At 37.6% G+C, this 17,814-nt stretch overlaps 1 protein-coding gene across 1 annotated transcript in view; it reads left to right on the top strand.

Moving 5' to 3' along the window:
• The first annotated feature begins 239 nt into the window (after positions 1-239).
• Positions 240-17,814, top strand: part of FRMPD2 (FERM and PDZ domain containing 2) — a 59,813-nt gene continuing 42,238 nt past the window's right edge. Inside the window, exons 1-7 of the mRNA XM_053949284.1 lie at positions 240-276; positions 9,000-9,140; positions 10,953-11,110; positions 12,571-12,636; positions 13,868-14,053; positions 14,845-14,971; positions 16,731-16,862. Coding sequence (XP_053805259.1) covers positions 240-276; positions 9,000-9,140; positions 10,953-11,110; positions 12,571-12,636; positions 13,868-14,053; positions 14,845-14,971; positions 16,731-16,862 — 847 coding nt within the window. The remainder of the gene's footprint in view (positions 277-8,999; positions 9,141-10,952; positions 11,111-12,570; positions 12,637-13,867; positions 14,054-14,844; positions 14,972-16,730; positions 16,863-17,814) is intronic.

The raw sequence follows: 17,814 nt of genomic DNA on the forward strand, positions 1-17,814 counted from the left end.
GATTGGCCGGGGGCTGAAAGTGACATCAGTCTGTGGGGTTTAGATCTAATGCTCCCGTGTGCGTCAGGTAATCCAATTGAGTCCTTGTAAGTTGACAGACCCAGAGATTTACACTGAGCCACTTCCTAAAAGCTGATTCTCATTACCTGGCAAGTGAACTACCAGGGGAAAAATAAAGAAAAAAGAAAAAAAGAAAGGGGAAAAAAAAAAAGGAAGGAGTGTAAACAGCCTTAGCAGACATGTCGTTGCCCTCAGCTTCAAACCAGGAGCTGCTAGGTTTGGCTTGCAAGTAAGAGAAGGAACCTCACTGTTTACTTGCTTAGCCACTTGCCAGACCACACAGTGCTTAGTTACAGGATACAAACAAAGCAATAGAAAGAAAGGAAGAAAGGGGGAAAGAAAGAGAAGACAGAAGGTAAGAAAGAGAAAGAGAGAAAAATCAAAGAAACAGAAGTCCAATCAAGACCTGAATATGTGTAATGTTATATTTACAACTATTATGGTCTAAACAATCATTATTGGGTAAAAACATAGAAGATTACAGACTATTCTGGATGCGGCATCTGTCCAACTTGTACAGGTAGGTTCTTACGTATTTCTCTTAATCTCATTATCAATTAAATAAGTATTAAATCACTCATCTTCTTGGCTTTGTACAGCAGTATCTAATATTTACCTTGTTGTTTGGGTTTTTTACATTAAACCTCATTTCATTTCTCTTAAATCATTAGCTAATTCTGATTAGAATGCTGTTTGTTTGTATGAGGAATGATGATATAGAGCTGACTGGATTGTCATCCAGAATGTCAGTGCTCAGTCCCTCTTGCCTTCTTTGGGATTAGAAACATTCACCTACCCCAGAATTGTGCTGTTAAAAAATCAGGGTACCTCAGCATAGTCTTGTTTCCTATTGAAGGCAAAGAAGTAGAAGGCATTAAAGTATTCCTGCCCTTATGACAGGGATAAGACATTGTTTGATAACACAGCTGACATGATTCTGGAAAATATGTTTAAGTACATGATTTTTTCATGGATTTGTAGTATTATTTTGGACAGAGCACTGAACTCCAAACAGCAGAAAGATTACCAGTGATTACAACCTGTGACTAAAGACTCTCAACTAAGAAACTGCTTTCCTAATTTCTCCTCCACTGCTCTTCAATGTTTTTAGCAAGTCCCTACATTACAATTTGCAGTGTCTAAAATAAAAGCTACCTCATTTTCTGGAAGTTTTCTTATGGGCTTCATAAGCATTATTAATCTAGAAATTTATAGATGTAGATTCCAGAGGACAAATACTGATAATTTACTATTTACATGTAAAGTGCATTATTAATGATGGGAAAACACATCATCCTCAATGATGTGGTAAAATAAGAGACTGAGCCTTTCTCAAGTAAAAGAACAAGTCACCATCAGAATCAAGATCAGAAGCTTTGAATATCTCTCTTCTGCAAGCAAAGGTGTAACTGTGGCACTGTCAGAACTCAATAATTAGCTTTAACAATAAGCAAACCATAGCATCATTAACTACAATAGGATTAGATGAGAGAAGCTGTGGAGACACTTTGGGAAGAATGGACAATATAATCTAAAATCTTAGCTCTTTCATTTAGGACATGTTTATTTGGCACAATGTACAGCCTGCTCAGGTTCTGCTCAGCCTGCTCTGTGTTGTGGTGCTACCTATTAACCTCAGCATATCATTTGACCCTTCATTCCCTGTTCCTATGTCTGGCACGAGGCTGCCTCATTTCAGAGAATTATATAATGCCTTAAAAAGGAGATAAATCAATAAGTATAAAAGAGAAACATTACCATGGTGCTTGAGTTCTACTGTCCTACTATTTCTGGAACTGCAGTAGCAGAGAGCTTTGAAACTTCAATCGTTGAAGTGCTAGAATAATGTAGATAATGTATTAGATTTAGTTCTGAGCCACCAGTCCAGTCTACTCTCATGTAGAATGAGTTTTCATGAAAGGTGCATGAAAAAAAGCAAAGAAAAGTAGCACTAGCTACTTTAGAGGCAGTAGCTGTCTACCACAGACAGATACTCTATGAGGTCCTTGGCATTTGGCATCAGCCAGGGCAGAGGAGAAGGGCCATGTAAACTTAGCAAGAATGAACACAGTATAACTTTCTTTTGATTGCAGTTATCCAGTGATATCTTTTTAGGCACTTCTATTGAAAGGTTCCTTTTGATGTAGAGGGAAATAGGAATTTGATCCTATGAGTCTTTTAGGATGTCCTATAAGTCCGGTAAGATTTTTCAGGATGCTGGGTTTTTCTAAATTTTCTTTTGGTATCAATAACATTTTGTGTCTTTGAGAAACAATGTCCATAGGTCTTGTATTAAAGTCAAAATTTTAGCACCCTTACCACCCAGCTCATGAAATTCTCTAAAGAGAGGCACATAACTACACTATTCAGGAGCTAGATTTCAACTCTCTCCTTCAAAGATTAGACTGTTTAGGGACTGGCCCACCTCATGTGAAGTTTATGATTTCCTAGAAAAGAAATTCATGTCTCTGTAGCAGTGAAATTTTATCCCCCTTCAGTGCCGAATAACTTGCAGTAGTCTGGTTAATTCTCCTATTTATTTAAGTACATGTTTCTAGAAAGGAAATTAAATAATTTGCAATAGAGGGTGAAAAAATACCATATAATGAAGGCTTCATTTCAGCTATAATTTCTGGGACACAATCTTTCCAAAGAAAGTTCATACTTTAGCAACAAGATAACTCCCTTATTAACTTGCCACCGTTTGCATTTTTGGCTCTGCCTATACTTTATTTGAACAGAAGTTTTAAACAGCATTTTAAGTGTTTATTCCAATTATAAACCTACACATTTCCATCCTATATTTCAGAGAGTTAAATTTCATATTTAATAAGATTCATCTCTCTGGCATGAGGAATATTGTGTGTTCTGTCCAAAATTATAACAAGTTTACAGTGAGTTAGAGAATAAAATTTATATGTGGAATATATGTGAATAAATGAGGTTATGATGTAAATTAATTTTAAAGTATAATTTTCAAAAGATGTGCTCTTTTCAGTCTTTTCAAACTTTGCACATAGTTAAAATTTGTTGTAATAGGATGGACAAGCAGTAGGTTGTTCTTAAGTAAGGAATAAGAAAATATTCAGCTTTTTTATCCAGTTACTATGCTTATGTATCCAGATAAAAACAATAATATAATGAATGATAGCATTTATCCAGAACCCTTTAAATATATTAAAGGGTTACAGGATTTGGCCCAATATGTATTGTATACAGAAGAGGCTCAGAGTTTAATGTAGACATTTAGCAAGACTAAAGTACACAAGGCGGGCACCTTCTGTCCCCAAAGTCTTTCCCTTTTTATTTCTCTAAAATATGCATGCATTTATGATTGAGATACTTAAGATATTACACTTATTTTCAATACAGTTTTTCTGTATTTCCCCTAAAATTATCAGTAACAATTTGGTGATAGCAACAACCATTTGAATTACCTTAATTAAATTTGAACGATATTTAAATATATTTTAAGAATTCATTTGGGTTTTCAATTTTACATGCTCTAGATGAATATGGCCTGTAAAGCAAATATATTTAGTTGTCATTTCTTAGTAAAATATTTCTATACTATATTTTTATATCTTTGATTTCTCTTATGGAAGAACACTGTTCTTCAAGAACAGAATACAACCTGAAGTATTAAATCAGAACAATCATCAACATAATAGATGTCATCAGACCCTATTCAAAGCTCACAGTTACAGGCTGATGTGATCATCTTCTTCCTTCTTGCATGTTACAGTTTTGTGGGTTGTTATGAATCAGATGAAAAACAAAAAAGATACAGAGTTGTCATTTGCAGTTTGGTCACAACTTTCATTGATTCTTCAGGATATTCTAACTACCTAGTCCTAAATATTTTGGAGACCAACATCTCTCAAAATCTCAATAAAGTATTCAAATTTACAGGGTTTGGGTTGGTTTTTTTTAGTGTTTGGCATTTTTCTTAGAAGCAAAACGTGAAGCCTTGAGCAACAAAGAATTGTGATCCTCATGTGAAAACTGTTCATTTAGGAATATTTCAGTGTAGACACTGGAGTGCGGCAAAATTATTTCACTGATCTCAAACTGTCTGTGGACTGTCTGTCTCTATGGACCCCTTTTCAGTACTTACTAGCCCTCCAACATCCTAGAAAAGTGTCACTTCAAGTTTCCATATTTCCTGGTCTTGAAAGCAGATTGCTTGAAGTCCTGCTGACCAGCACCTGAGGTCCCGTGCTAATTCCCTTCTTTCAGAAAGTTTTCTTTTCCCTCACTGCATCTTGCTGCCACTAATACAAAAAGTTCTGCCTTTTGCTATTCTGAGGATTGAGCTCCCTTGGGTTTGGGCCTTTTTTAAGGTACTTTTAGACTATCAGGTAGCACCTGAGACCTAAAAGGGTCTGCTAACATAGCTAAGAAATTGGAGTACAACAGATTAAAGGGATAGAAGGCTAAGGAAAATACCGTGTCTAGAGAAAGATGCCTAAAGACCATCTCTTTATAGACTTGCATGTAGCTTTATCAGTGTGTCCTTCAATGCCTACCAGAAGAAGCAATTCCATGTCTCTAAAGTTTCCCTTGAAAAGACTGATGGATACTCAGGCATTGCAGGTAAATTAAGCACAATCTGTATTAGCCAACTCCATACGTGTTCAAGTGTAGTGGGTTTACACCAGCTTCCATGGACTCTTACAAGGAGGGAACTTTTCCTTGACATAGTGGTGCAAATGGAAGAAGTTACACTCCAAGTCCCTCTCACTTTTCTGTCAGTACACACCTACACTCCTTTAGTGAGGTTAGTGGCCAATGCTAGCAACCTCTCAGGTCTTTCAGAGCACCTACTTAAGTGGCCCCTCTCTGGCTCATTCTTGTCAAAATCAATCAGTCACCTCTAATAGAGGGGTTGTGATGGGCATATATGTCCAAACTATAAATAGGCCTTCCCAGAGAGAATTGTTTACAAAATTTACATTTGTTTACACCTTCCAGCAAATTAAGAATTACAGATAGGTATTTTGCAATATATACACACAGAGCAATGAAGCAGAACTGGAAGTTTAGTCATACGAAAGACAAGACCTCTGCATAAACAGCTCCCAGGCAGTAAAAATTGAAAGGCCTTTCTGATTTGACAAAGCCCTTCCAGTTCACAGAATGCTCAATTCCTACCAAGGTTAATCCTTTGTTGTTGCTGTAATTGCTGTTCTTGTGTTTATACACAAACTATTTTGCCAAAGTTCTCATTTCCAGTTGTTCTTCAGGATGTCCAGATGGGACAAATCTGTTCTTCCTTCATGCCTTTACAAGTAGACCAGAAACAAACTTGGCTCCATATTTTCGAAAACTAAATGTGATTTCTTCTCCCTCATCATCTTCACTGATGTGTTCTATGATCTCCTTTCATCTTTTTTCACCATCATCCAGATAATGGATTGACTTTTATACCATGAAACTTATCATGTAGCTGAGCCTACTCCCCAGTAAATTCCCTCTGATAAGGGGGAATGAAAAGGGCTGTCATGTAGTTAGAAATCCAGCTGACTCATTCCTCTTGAGGATATTTAATGCACTTGACTGTGTTTGATAAGGGAAGGTCAGTTTTCCTATAAAAGTAATAGGTTGTAGCTCTTTTGCTTTCTTTACACAGTAAACAAAATAGCAAAAGTAAAGATGAAGATTAACCAAAGCCAAGTTGCTTCTTTACATTTTACTAAATAAGACTGCCAAATCCAATACGGTGACCTTGGCATATGAAATTACTAATGCGCAATTGTTGCTAAGTGTCAAATTCAGATGTGAAGTTGTAGATAATTTACTTTCATGATGAATTCCATTTCTTTCACTGACTCCAGTTTTCAATGGATGAAAATTTGCACATATGATAAAACAAAATGCATCAAAATTGAATTATTAAAAAAAAACCGTGATAAATAGGCAGATGTTGTTGGCAAAATAATGGGTTAGCCTCACCCCAATGCAACCTTTCATATCTAAGCAAGAAGAGTTGGGGAAAATCTGTTGACTTTAGAGAGGCCACATAATGAATAAATGAATAAAGATTAGAACGGGAAGGATATTTTAGGCTAATTTGGTGGTACTATCTTCTTCCATAGACATCAGCAAAATCAGCCTTTGACCTCAAAACACGAATGGCACTGGAAGCTCTTTGCTATTTTTTCCAGTCACAAAAACATTAACCTCTATAGCCTGGCCAAACTCCAAAGTGGGTGATTACACTCTGCTGCTCTAATTTTTCCCTGCAGGCTCAACCAGATCCAGAATAATTTCTTGATATGTAGTGTTACTGGAAAGAAGTCCCTTTTTTGCAAAGTTGCTGTCAATTTTTCCTTCTTGCTTCCTCATTTGTCTGCCTTGTTTGTTGTAGGTTGTTTGAAGGTCAGAATTGTTTGGTTCTGGATCACAGGTTTTACTAAACTGAGGGACCAGAACATGGCCAGTGCTACAATGATAACAATATCTTTCCATCACTTTTACTCTCTTATAATACACATAGTGTAGCCTGGCTATAGTTTTTTCCCCAAGCACTCACGCAGTTAGACCTTCGTTAAATATCACATCATGTTGGTCTCGAGAATCAGAAGTCAAAAACACAGCCTAAAGATACAGGGCATTCAGAGTGTGTTTAAAAACCAGCTGCCAATTTGATTGTAAAATAGCACATTGCTTAACTCCACATTGTTTTAAAACAATAATTTGTTAAAGAGTTTATGATTTGCATGGCCATACAATCTAATATTTTTTCAAGAAGTTTGGCTATAATTGATAGCAGAATTAATTTCATTTATATTTTTATAGTTAGAGTTATAGTTAGTTATAGTTATAGTTATACTGAGACATTACTTTTACTCTTAGAAAAAAACATTCCCTACAAAAGTTAAGCATCTCTGGTGTAACTGCTGATTTCACTTTGGTTCTATAGAGCCCTAAGACCTGCACTTTGGGTAGTTTCTTATTGAGTAACTTAAGCTAGTTAGAAATATCAGCACTGATATTACTTGGTATAGGCACTTCTATCTAAAACAGAGGATGCAGTGCTTCTTTCCCCACCATGGTCTCAAATAAAACAGCACTAAGTACGATCTGGTGGATTACCTGTATGGAGAAGCCACACAGATTCTGCTCTGGGGATGTGAATTTATTGCTTAGTCCCAGTACCACAGGGTTAAGTGAAATGCTATCACAGTAATTTATTATTAAGAGAAACAGTGATGGCTTAGATTAAGAAGATTTGTCTGTCTCTTCTAATTAAGGTTAGGTTTGTAAGAAGCTTTACCGCCCTTTGAAGCTACAGAGACTAAAATTAGGACTCTGGTTCCATTTAAAATGTCACTAGGTTGATCTATAATCCTGTGGTGCTTGCAACAAGGGATCATTCTTTCTGTGTTGTGATTCCTTGTTTGCAAGCTAGTGAGCCAGGACAAGACCCCATGAAGCAAAGTCTGAGCAGTCTATTAATCAGCAACAAGCTGGTCCTACAGGGCACGGTGATGCTGTTCCAGTTACCCCTTGAAGACTCCATACTGAACAGGAATTTAGCAAAGCAACCAGCTGTAAGACAAAGAGTTCTATTGCCAGCACAGAGCAAATGGTAGCAGTAAGTGGGCTGTGTACAGAGAGTGAAGAAGTTCTGGTGGGGCAAGATCTGTACTAAGGCTGTGAGTGAACTTATTTTACAGTGGTGTAAAGTGTACACAATCCTATATGTGACAATACTATCCCAGGCTATAGTGTCCTCCCTTGCTGGTCTAGAGACAATGTCAAAACTCAAATCAGTAAATGGATCACTTCTAACTTATTATTCCCCTATTTACACAGCATCAAATGAACCTGTGGGGCTGTTACAGGAGAGTAATAAGAAAAACTGTTCAAAAATTTTTAGGAAATTTGAAGATTGGTTTCAGTTTTCCTTACTGATGTGTAGACCGAGAGCAGCTCTGACTAGATTAGTAAATTACAGAAATATAACACTCATTAGATGGAAAGATCAGGTGCATTTATGAAGAGCAAAGCCTTCTTTGAGAATATTTAGCATGACAAAACATTTGAAGGAAAAGCAGCTATGAACTTCAAGTCACAACTCAGTTTCTGTTTGGTTGGGATTATGAAAATACTCTTCCAGTAGGTAGGACATGAAACTATGATTCACTACAGAGTGCCTTTCTCTAAATGATCTGAAGCTGTGTTTCAACTGAGACAAAACCGCATGAGTGTGTGGATCCACATTCTTCTGCTAGGTCTTATGTACCTGTCAGCTAGGACAGTGTGCTGGGAGCCACTAAATTGCTATTCAGTAGTTCAAAAAGAGAATAATCTTTTAATTTGGTTTAGTGAAACAAAGTCAGTTTATATGTATATTGGAAGGGATGAACTGCAAGCACTGAGTCTCAGATACATGAGCAAGAAAATCTCTCATCAATGAATTCAGTAAGAATCTACCAGCTTTTACTGATCAGTCTGCTGAGCAATTAATGAAATTTAATTGTTCTGTTGCACTGTTAATAAGCTTTTCATTTTATAGGGCATATCTTTTGCATTGTATTGTTTTGTTCTTAGATAAACTCTGTAATGTTTTTATAGACAGGAACATCCAATTAAGCAGCAAAATCAGTCACCTGTCATTCAAATAACCACTCACAAAATGTGAACAGCACATATTCATGAAGGACCTCCTGAGTAAAAACTATTTGTTCTCCACAGAATCTTTATTGGTTTCAAATGATGAGTAAAAGAGCTCAAAAAGATTACAGGAAGTCACTTAGTTCAGTCCCCTTTATTTACTCAGATTAAGACAGGGGTAAACAATACCTGCCTATTCTGAACAAAGAAAACAAGGTGGTTCACAAAGTATTTCTTACTGTGAGAGAAGGGTACAGGTATAATCAGCAGGGCTTGTCTTGAGTAGTTCAGTCTAATTTACCGTGTCCAAAACCCAGTATCTACTGCAGCAGGCATGAGCAGTTCCTGCGTGACATTGGCCGAGGTCCTTTGGGCAAAAGGAAGCCCTCTGGAGGAAGAAGAAATATGGGCACTCCTGTACCTGTCCACAATGCAACTTCTGGAGGATCTTCACAAAGGTGAGGTGAAAAGCATTCCAACATAATCTTGGAAATTAATTCTTGAGTTATTTTAATTCTTTTGAGTTTGTTTGTTTGTGGGGGTGGGGTGGAGACAAAAAACTAATGGCACTAACATTAGTTAATACAAGTGAGAAATCTTTCAGTGCTGCTGGGTTTACATGCAGATTGCTCTGCCTACATAGAAGGTCTTCACACAGTTTTGGCTTTTTTTTTTTTTTTTTTTTTTTTTTTTTTTTTTCAAATTAAACATCAAGTAGTAATTAATCTAAGTAAACTATATGCAGACAGAAGAGTCCTTCCTGAAGTCTGAATAACATGCACCCAGAGAAAGTGCAGTGCCAGCTAGGCTCATGTCCTTCATGGACTGTTAGAGAAGGACAGGCAGATCCACATGGCTCTCCATTCAGCTAGTAAGGGACTTCTATCCTTGATGATAATAATGTGACTTATCATTATGATGTTTGCTTGCCAAGCAGGTCAGCTTGAGAGAGCACAGAGCACAACTGAGCAACAGCAAGGGAGCACAGCTGAGCAACCTGGCACATTTTGAGAACTGTTTATGTGAATGGGTATTCCTTTCAAGAGGAGAATGCATGAAACATGTTCTTACCTCATAAGCATGTAGAATCAAAATACAAAATACAAAATACAGAAAACAAGTGATGTGTAACTTCTACTAAAACTGGAGGAGTGAAAATTCATTACCAACTAGTTTTTAATGGGCTGGAACACTATAGCAGTGTTGACTATACCATCAGTTCTCTATTAACTGGTGTAACAAGGGGATAGAATAGCCTAGGAAATACAAGCACCAGAAATGTGCAAAGGAGTGAAGCACAGAGATACACACATGGATAGGTTCAGGATAGTTCATCTATTGACTCTGTGCCAGACACTAAGCTGACACTATGCTCTTCTGACTGCTGTCTTAACACAACAAAATTTAAAACAAAAAAGTGATAACCAGCCTATGTTCTCTATTCTACACCAGATAAATTTAGGGTATCAGAACATGAAAACTAAACCAAGAAGTAGGGATGTACAATCAAGCTCAGCTGCAGGCCAAATGAAAGGCTACTAAAACTTGTCTTTATAGAGCTCAGGTACAGAAGTGACGCCAAGCTGGAGTCATTCTGAAGCTGAATCCATGTTGCTCCAGCTACTTTGAGCACAGGGAAGGTTACCTGCCAGTGTAACCAGCTGAGTAAGGCGTATCTCTAACTCCACATCTCTCAATTGCAGCTATATTGTTTCTGTAATTAGCCTCTTTTCAAGGCTAATACTGCCATATTTGCTGTGCTGTGCATGATGCAATAAATCATGCCAGATCTCATGATGATCAGCACCACTTGGTACAGAATATTCCCAGTGTGCTGGGGCACTGCCACGTTAGGCAGGAATGCCACTCGTTGGCTGGCCAGCACTACAGAAGGCCAGGTATTCTCCACCAGGATGAAGTACAAGCTGGCTGGCTTCCTAAAACAAGACAAGCTTCCCAGCATGTGTGACTTGTGTTTGCATACAACACTACAGAAAACATGGAAGGAGCAAAAGAGAATGCTAGCTAAAGGCAAACATGGTCAGAGAGCCCAGCCATCACCAGGCAAGGCCACAGTGACAAGGCAAGTCTGAGGTCAGGGAAGTCAGTCTGTGGGTCAGGACCAATAAGATCCCCAGTCAGGCAAGAGATTCTGGGTACATCTCCAGTGATGAGTTTGATTATAGAAGTGAGATGCTAGAAATAGGATTTTCTGAGTGCAGTGAATTCAACACTAAGATCTCCATTTTATCGACTTCAACATTTTTCAGACCCTGCCATCTGTATGATTTGCCCATGGTCAGTACTACTGTCTGCTGAAGGAAATTTGTTTTTCCAAAACAATGCATCTCAGACAGAAGCTGCCCCTTTCAGTCCACCAGAACTGCTCCACCACCCAAGTAAAAACCAGCACTTTGGACTAACAAAGGTGAGGTATATTGCAAAGTGCATCTTGACAGCACCTCATGAAGACAACCTTGTGAGTTTTAATGCAACATGCCAGGCACCTACTGTGACACCCCATTTCTAATAAATCAAATTAGTTTATATTTAGAAAGATGTTACATGTATCTTGGAGCTTGCCGTTGGATTAGCATGCATGTCAACATCAAAATCAATTTTGAACATCAGCCCCACACTCCTGCAGAAATGTATTACTTGTAAAGGCCCACAGAAAGGAAGACTACTTCTATGAAATGGTGTTCAAGCAGATATGGTAATTGCAATCCCAGAAGCAGCAGGACTGCAGTATCTGTACAATCAGAGGGTGGAAGCAGTCCCAGGAAGTCAGAAATATGTTCAGCTTTGTTAACAATTTATTTTTCTTCTCTCTGACAAATGTGTCTCTCTGGAAAGACAGTAAGATATAACATTCAGGCACCTGAAAGTTTTAAATACCACTCAGACCACATACTCTTCTCAGGCAGAACACAGTATTTTCAGATTCCCATATAAATGACCACTTAGACACTAGGCAGAAAAATTAAGCTGTGGAAAAGGCAGCCTTATTCCAGTAATTCTTTTCCTGCATATAACAGCTAGTCATTCCTACAGATAGGGAAGAATTTTAATCTGCAATTTTAATCAGCAATTTTAATCTTCAAAATAAGAAAGGAGTTCAAATTTTTTCCCTACTCCTGGCATCTTTGAACAGAGGGCAGCCTGGCTCAGTCCCTCAAGCTGAACAGTACTAATGATGCCAAGATGATTTTTTTCCCTTTTCTTTTATATACCTTTTATATAACTTTTATGTATCCTCAGTATTCTTAGCATGCATACTTGTAATTCCTTAAGTCTGATAACTTAGCATAGCCCTAGTATTTTGTTAAGCCAGGAGAGCAAACATCCTAAAGACCTCATAGTAGGAGACTGCAATACCCTACACTATCTTGAGAAACCAAGGTCCTCACTAGAACATATCCTGTGAACTAGAGTTTCAGCCCATCCAGGGGCAATTTGTCGAATGGGGAAATATCACACCATTCATCCAGGCCTCCCATTGGGCCATCCTTGTTAGAGAAGCTAATTTGTAAGGTCTGTAAATTGTATACACGATCTGTCATGTGTGGCAGATCCCACCTTGGCGAAATGGTGCACCATAAGGATCCTTATTAAAATACCAAGGTAAAAAGCCCTTATCCCTTAACCGTGTCTGGCTCTCAGTTTTTTAAGACCAGGAAAAGGCATCACTAATTGCATGCAACATAGTCCATAAGCTAAGAGTTACTATTTTACTTTTAGGTATGTTTAGTCTAGTTTTTAAAAAAAATAATCTGTGTGACTTCTGCCATTTTGTGACCAAAGACATAAAAAGATGGTGTGTCTAGTATGAGGCTTTCCTGTACTAAGTATTGGTTTCACACAGAGTTCCCTTTTCTGTTTTGACAGATGCTGGTGTATTCCTTAGGAATGACCCTCTATTGGTCAGCAGATTACCAGGTTCCTTCACACCAGGCCAGTAACAGAAACATTTTTGTTTTCTTTTATTCTGGTAGGTTCAAAGAATGAGAGGCATAGTCGGAAGTATCACTAAGAGGGGCTTTGTGTTTTGGAGCACTAGGAAAGAATTGAAGAGCTTGTGTCAAGATCTAAGCTTCACCAAAAATACCAGTTCACATAAATCAGAGAATTTAGTTGGAGCTCATCTTTCCTTCCATTTTTTCCCCCCTGTATTTCTTCAAAAACCAGAATTTTTCTTAATAAGATAAATTTTTGATTCAAAAATTTTTTATTCAAAACTTTGATTTTAAGGGTGAAGATTATTTATTCCAAGACAATTAGGAACAATCTACCCAGGGAAGTGGTTGAATCTCATCCCTGGAGGTATTTAAAAGATGTTTACTTGTGGCACTTAAGGACATGATTTAGAGGTGGACTTGCCAGTGTTACGTTCATGATTGCACTCAATGATATTAAAGGTCTTTTTCAACCTAAATTATTCTATGATTCTCTTATTCTAAGATAGACAGGACTAAAACAAAAACATCATGTTGGCATGATTGTGGAATGTGCACATTTATGTGTTTTTTCAAAAATGGGATGGAAGAATAAAACTAAATAACTCCCCTTATTTCTGACCAAATTCTATCAGTATCTCTGCTAGATGAAATTATAAGTTTCTTGCTTACCCAGAATCCTTTCAAAGACTTGTAACATAAATTTTGCTTCATTTCTATATTGATGCTTTTGGTTGCTTGTTCTCGATTCGTAGAGCACAGGTTTCTAGTAGATTTAACCTCCCTTTCACATTCTAAAAGGAAAAGCTTAATAAGCTAAATGGCCTCAAAATATAAGTATCTGGTCTCTATGACAACAGTTGTGGCTGGTAAAACTCCTAATCTTTTTGAAGCTAATTCTACCACATACCTTGCTTCCATGAATCTTTGATTCACAGTCTAATTAACAAAGCTCTGGAGCAAACTGAACTGTCTGTCACCAAGAAGCCCCTAATTGGGCTGTCAATCATTCTTGGAGATGTCAATTCCCTCCAAGGCTATCCTGGGTCCCACTAAAGGTTCATTCCATGCTTTTATGCTGCTTGTCTGGAATTTTCCCAAAGCCTAAAGGAATTCAATGCATGTTTCTCACCCAGAGTGAAAGGCTTACAGAAATTCCTGGTCCCAGTTTACTTAGGATTTCAGTCCCCTGGGAGATGTCATTTAACAGTACCTCTATTTTGACTCAGTCCCTCCAGCTGAGTGACCAACTACATACACTCTTGCTGACACTGTGTGAAGATCTGCCACATAGAAGACTTTCTCCTGAATCCATTCTGGAAGCATGTGAAGCACATCAGAAGGAATCTGCTTCCTTACCAGCAAAATTCTACATAAAGAAAATGGTTCAGTTTGCAATGGGAAGTGTCAGTGAGGTAAGTACTACTCTCATACTCAAATCATCTCCTTTTCTGCAGTGAGAGAGGTGCCCAGCAACACGGGAGACAGGTGAGTGACTGCTGGAATTAATGTTTGTATGGATTAAGGAAGTGAGATTTGGTTCTAAACTTCTAGGCAGGAAATTGTGTGAGCACGTGTACAAGCAAATAAAGCAATGAAGCTCTCTCATACACCACTTCTACACTCCTGAGAAGTGACTGATCTTTTGTACTTACAGTATCTTAATTGCTTTAGTTAGTACTGAGGCGATCATAACCTTTACAGAGACCTCTTATTGGCCAAAGTAAATAAAAAGTAAAAAGTAAAAATTTCTCCATTGCCATTCTGGTTTCAGACTTTCTTCATGAAATTCAAAGAATTCCCATTTACATCATGTTAGGAAATTAGGTCATTGTCCTTGAGTGGACCTAAATATCAAAAACTGTTTTTGTTGACAAGCTGAATGACAATGGAAGGAAACACACCAGATTTTTTTTTTTTTTTGTTTCAATCAGTATTCATTAAGATTCTGAGAATAATTTTTCCCTTGCACTCTTTCTTACTCTCTTTGCTACTGTAACAGAGGGTGTCCCTTCTTAAACTTAGCTAGCATGAGAGCATGGAACCAACATACTCAGTCCTGCTTTGTGTTAATTGGAGAAAATGAAGTTGCTTATACAAAGCAGATCAGCAGCCTCTGACAGCCAGAGGGCAAGGATCACTTCACGATGAGAGTCTGAAGTTCACATATCATATGACATTGACTTTGAGTATTACTGCCTTCTAGACAGAGCAGGTGGTCACTGAGGACAGCACAGCCTCTCAGCTGAACAGAAGTCACGTGATAAGGAAAAGACTGCATGAAAAAATATCAGACACCTCAACACTGGCATCCCAGATGAATTTTCACCAAGGTAAAAAAAGATTTATAATCTGAACTCTTGGATAAGGATATAGACAGCCTTTTCTATGTCTTGTCCAAAGTAGATGGATTGTTTAATTTCATGCTGTAGTGATTACATGTAGTGTTGGATGAGATAGTTATTGCTGTACATATAAATTACTTCATAATGGAAAGACTCTGAGGCAAGTCAGTGAGGTTTATTTTCCTTATTTCCACAAAGGACAGTATTCTCAAGGCTGTGAAGCAATGATAACAAATCAGCTTGCACAGATTTGACTCTTAAAGCACTTTGCATAAAACCTGTGCATATAAAACTCCTCTACTTTCAAAACTGCTTTTGTACTTTGTGCAAAAAAAATACTCCAGTGTATTTTTGAAGGTGGAGTTCTGCGAGGTTATCCTCCTGCCATTAAGGAATATATGTTCATCTTTTCTATTTGATTATTCAAGCAAAGTTTTGTGGTTTCTTTTTTTGATTTTAGATTCATTTTCTATTCAAAATATGTTTTATAAATTCACACATGAATTGCTGGAGTGATTTCAAGACAAGGCCAAATCCTGCTCATTATATAAATAAAACAGCATATACCAATTTTTTTTTTTTTTTTTCATTTGACTAAGAGCAAGATCTATTATCCCTGAGAGTAATTCTATAACTGTATCTTTTTTCTAGTGTCTACACTGTACTGTTCACTTTGACAGAGATCTCTGATTTTGGAGCAAGGGGAAAGCTGGCCCAAGCTATACAGGAATTTTTTTGGATATGCTCAGTATTAGGCATATGAGCTATACAATTCCTATTCAGCAAATCACACATATGCTCCATGAAATCAGTTAGACTCAAACACAGACTTAAATATATCTGGAACATTTCTATTAGGTATTACTGGATATAAGAAAAGGGGATTCTTTTAGAAACATACAGACAAACTACCCCTCAAGACATATTGGTTCACTTATTCAAGAACTGAGCTTGTAGATTCACACTTGCAAAAGTAGGCAGAAATTCTGCTGCTGCCAAAAGGGATGGCCCCATTTTCAACCCCATATTAGCCAGAAATTCCTGCCAGTTTCCTGACACTGGTTCTAGGGATTATGTATCTGGTGTGATCTCTGTGTTTGCTCGTGATTCAGGTCACTTGACTTACCAAAGGACTTCAATGAATTAGGGTGTCAATTATATTGGAAATGTGTGAGCTGCACTTTGCAAGACAACGTGGCATTTCTTCCTTTTTTTTTAATTAAAATATATGCTTCAGAGATTCTGTAAAAGGACAAGAGAGAATGCAAACCAAGTAAAGTCAGTGTGCAAGAAAAGTATATACATCCTAATGAATTAGAATGACCCATTAATGGAATTTCTGCATCTGACTCTGGTAGTGGGGGCATTGTCCACCCTGCACACAGAAAGAAGAAGTTATAGCTCAAGGTTTTGGACCTCAGAGTACAAGGAATAAGAACTTCGCAGGTTATCTGCACTTTGCAGCCTTTCAGTTAAACATGTAGAACAGAATTAATGTATTAGATTTGTTTTATATGGAATAGTTGAGAACTATGAAAACCAATTTTGGTCAGAATAAGATTATGAAAATCATAGAATGAAGTTACCAAGATTTTCTCAGTCTTTAAGGAATTGGAGTCAGGGTTAGAAGACAGAGGATGAGGACTATATAAAAATTAGCCGATCAAAATGTTATTTACATTAACATGCAAATACAATGATTTATAATCAAAGTATATGATTGACCACATTTCCTTTCTGTTTCCAGACAGAGGGCCCAGATTAATGAACTATAGTCAGTCAACAGAAGATTACAGACAACTCTCTGTGGATTATAGTGACTCTAATAGTATTTCTGAAAGTACATCTTTGATACTGTCTAACCGAGGACACAGGAGAGGTAAGATTTTTTAAAAAGATTATGTTTGTGAATTATTATCTCTTTTGTCTCCTGAAGTGTGGGATTGACCATGTACCAGGTGACAGATACTCCTATGCAACTTGTGGTCATGTGACATGGGATGTATATTTGTGCTAAATTGTAGAGAAGAAAGATACTTTTATATTAGATTCTTCTTCACTTGTGTCCCACAGTAAAGCTATATATTCCCTGGTTACCATGTGGCCCCATCGCCTCTTTCTTGCTTCATGCCCCCTTTGCCAGGTAAAGCTGTTCAGCAGATCACAAAGCTTGGCATTATGTTTTTAGCACATGGGGTCTTGACACAGAAAAGGTGGGGCTACTCCACAAATGCATATGGTGGGCAATGTCAAGACGTCATCTCTGAAATCAGTTGAATCTATAAATAATACCTAAGGGTGAATGTTCTGTGAGGACATAATTCAGAGGGAAATAAGGCACATCCTGGGAAAAAAAAAACATAATGTCATAGCCTCTCAGCTCTAAGCCCTCAGCCCAAGGATGAGGAAAGTGAGGTTACTGCTATTAATGCTCTCCTCCTGCAAGGTGCTTTTCTGAAGCTCCAGAATTGCAATCAATATCAGCAGCAATGAAAACCTGAAACTGCAGCTGCTCCATGAGTGACACATACATGTGAGTCACATACACAGTCACGCACAGTGAAGGCAAACTCAGAAGTCGCTTTTGTAAGCAATTTAAAAGACATTTTGGTCATAAACTTGACAAAGGCTCATTCCAGTGACTTTGTGCATATCTCAGTCTCCACTGAAACACTGGTAACTGTGCATACTCAGGATTTTGTAAGACAGGATTCTAAAAACACATGAGTAAACAGAATGTGAGAGCTTGTTTGTCACAGACATTCTTTCACGAAATAATATATCTTAAAAAAAGCATTCTTCTATGAAAAGAAATATTACCATCTAGCAGA

Source organism: Vidua chalybeata, chromosome 8 (assembly GCF_026979565.1).
Source record: "Vidua chalybeata isolate OUT-0048 chromosome 8, bVidCha1 merged haplotype, whole genome shotgun sequence".
Lineage (NCBI taxonomy): Eukaryota > Metazoa > Chordata > Aves > Passeriformes > Viduidae > Vidua > Vidua chalybeata.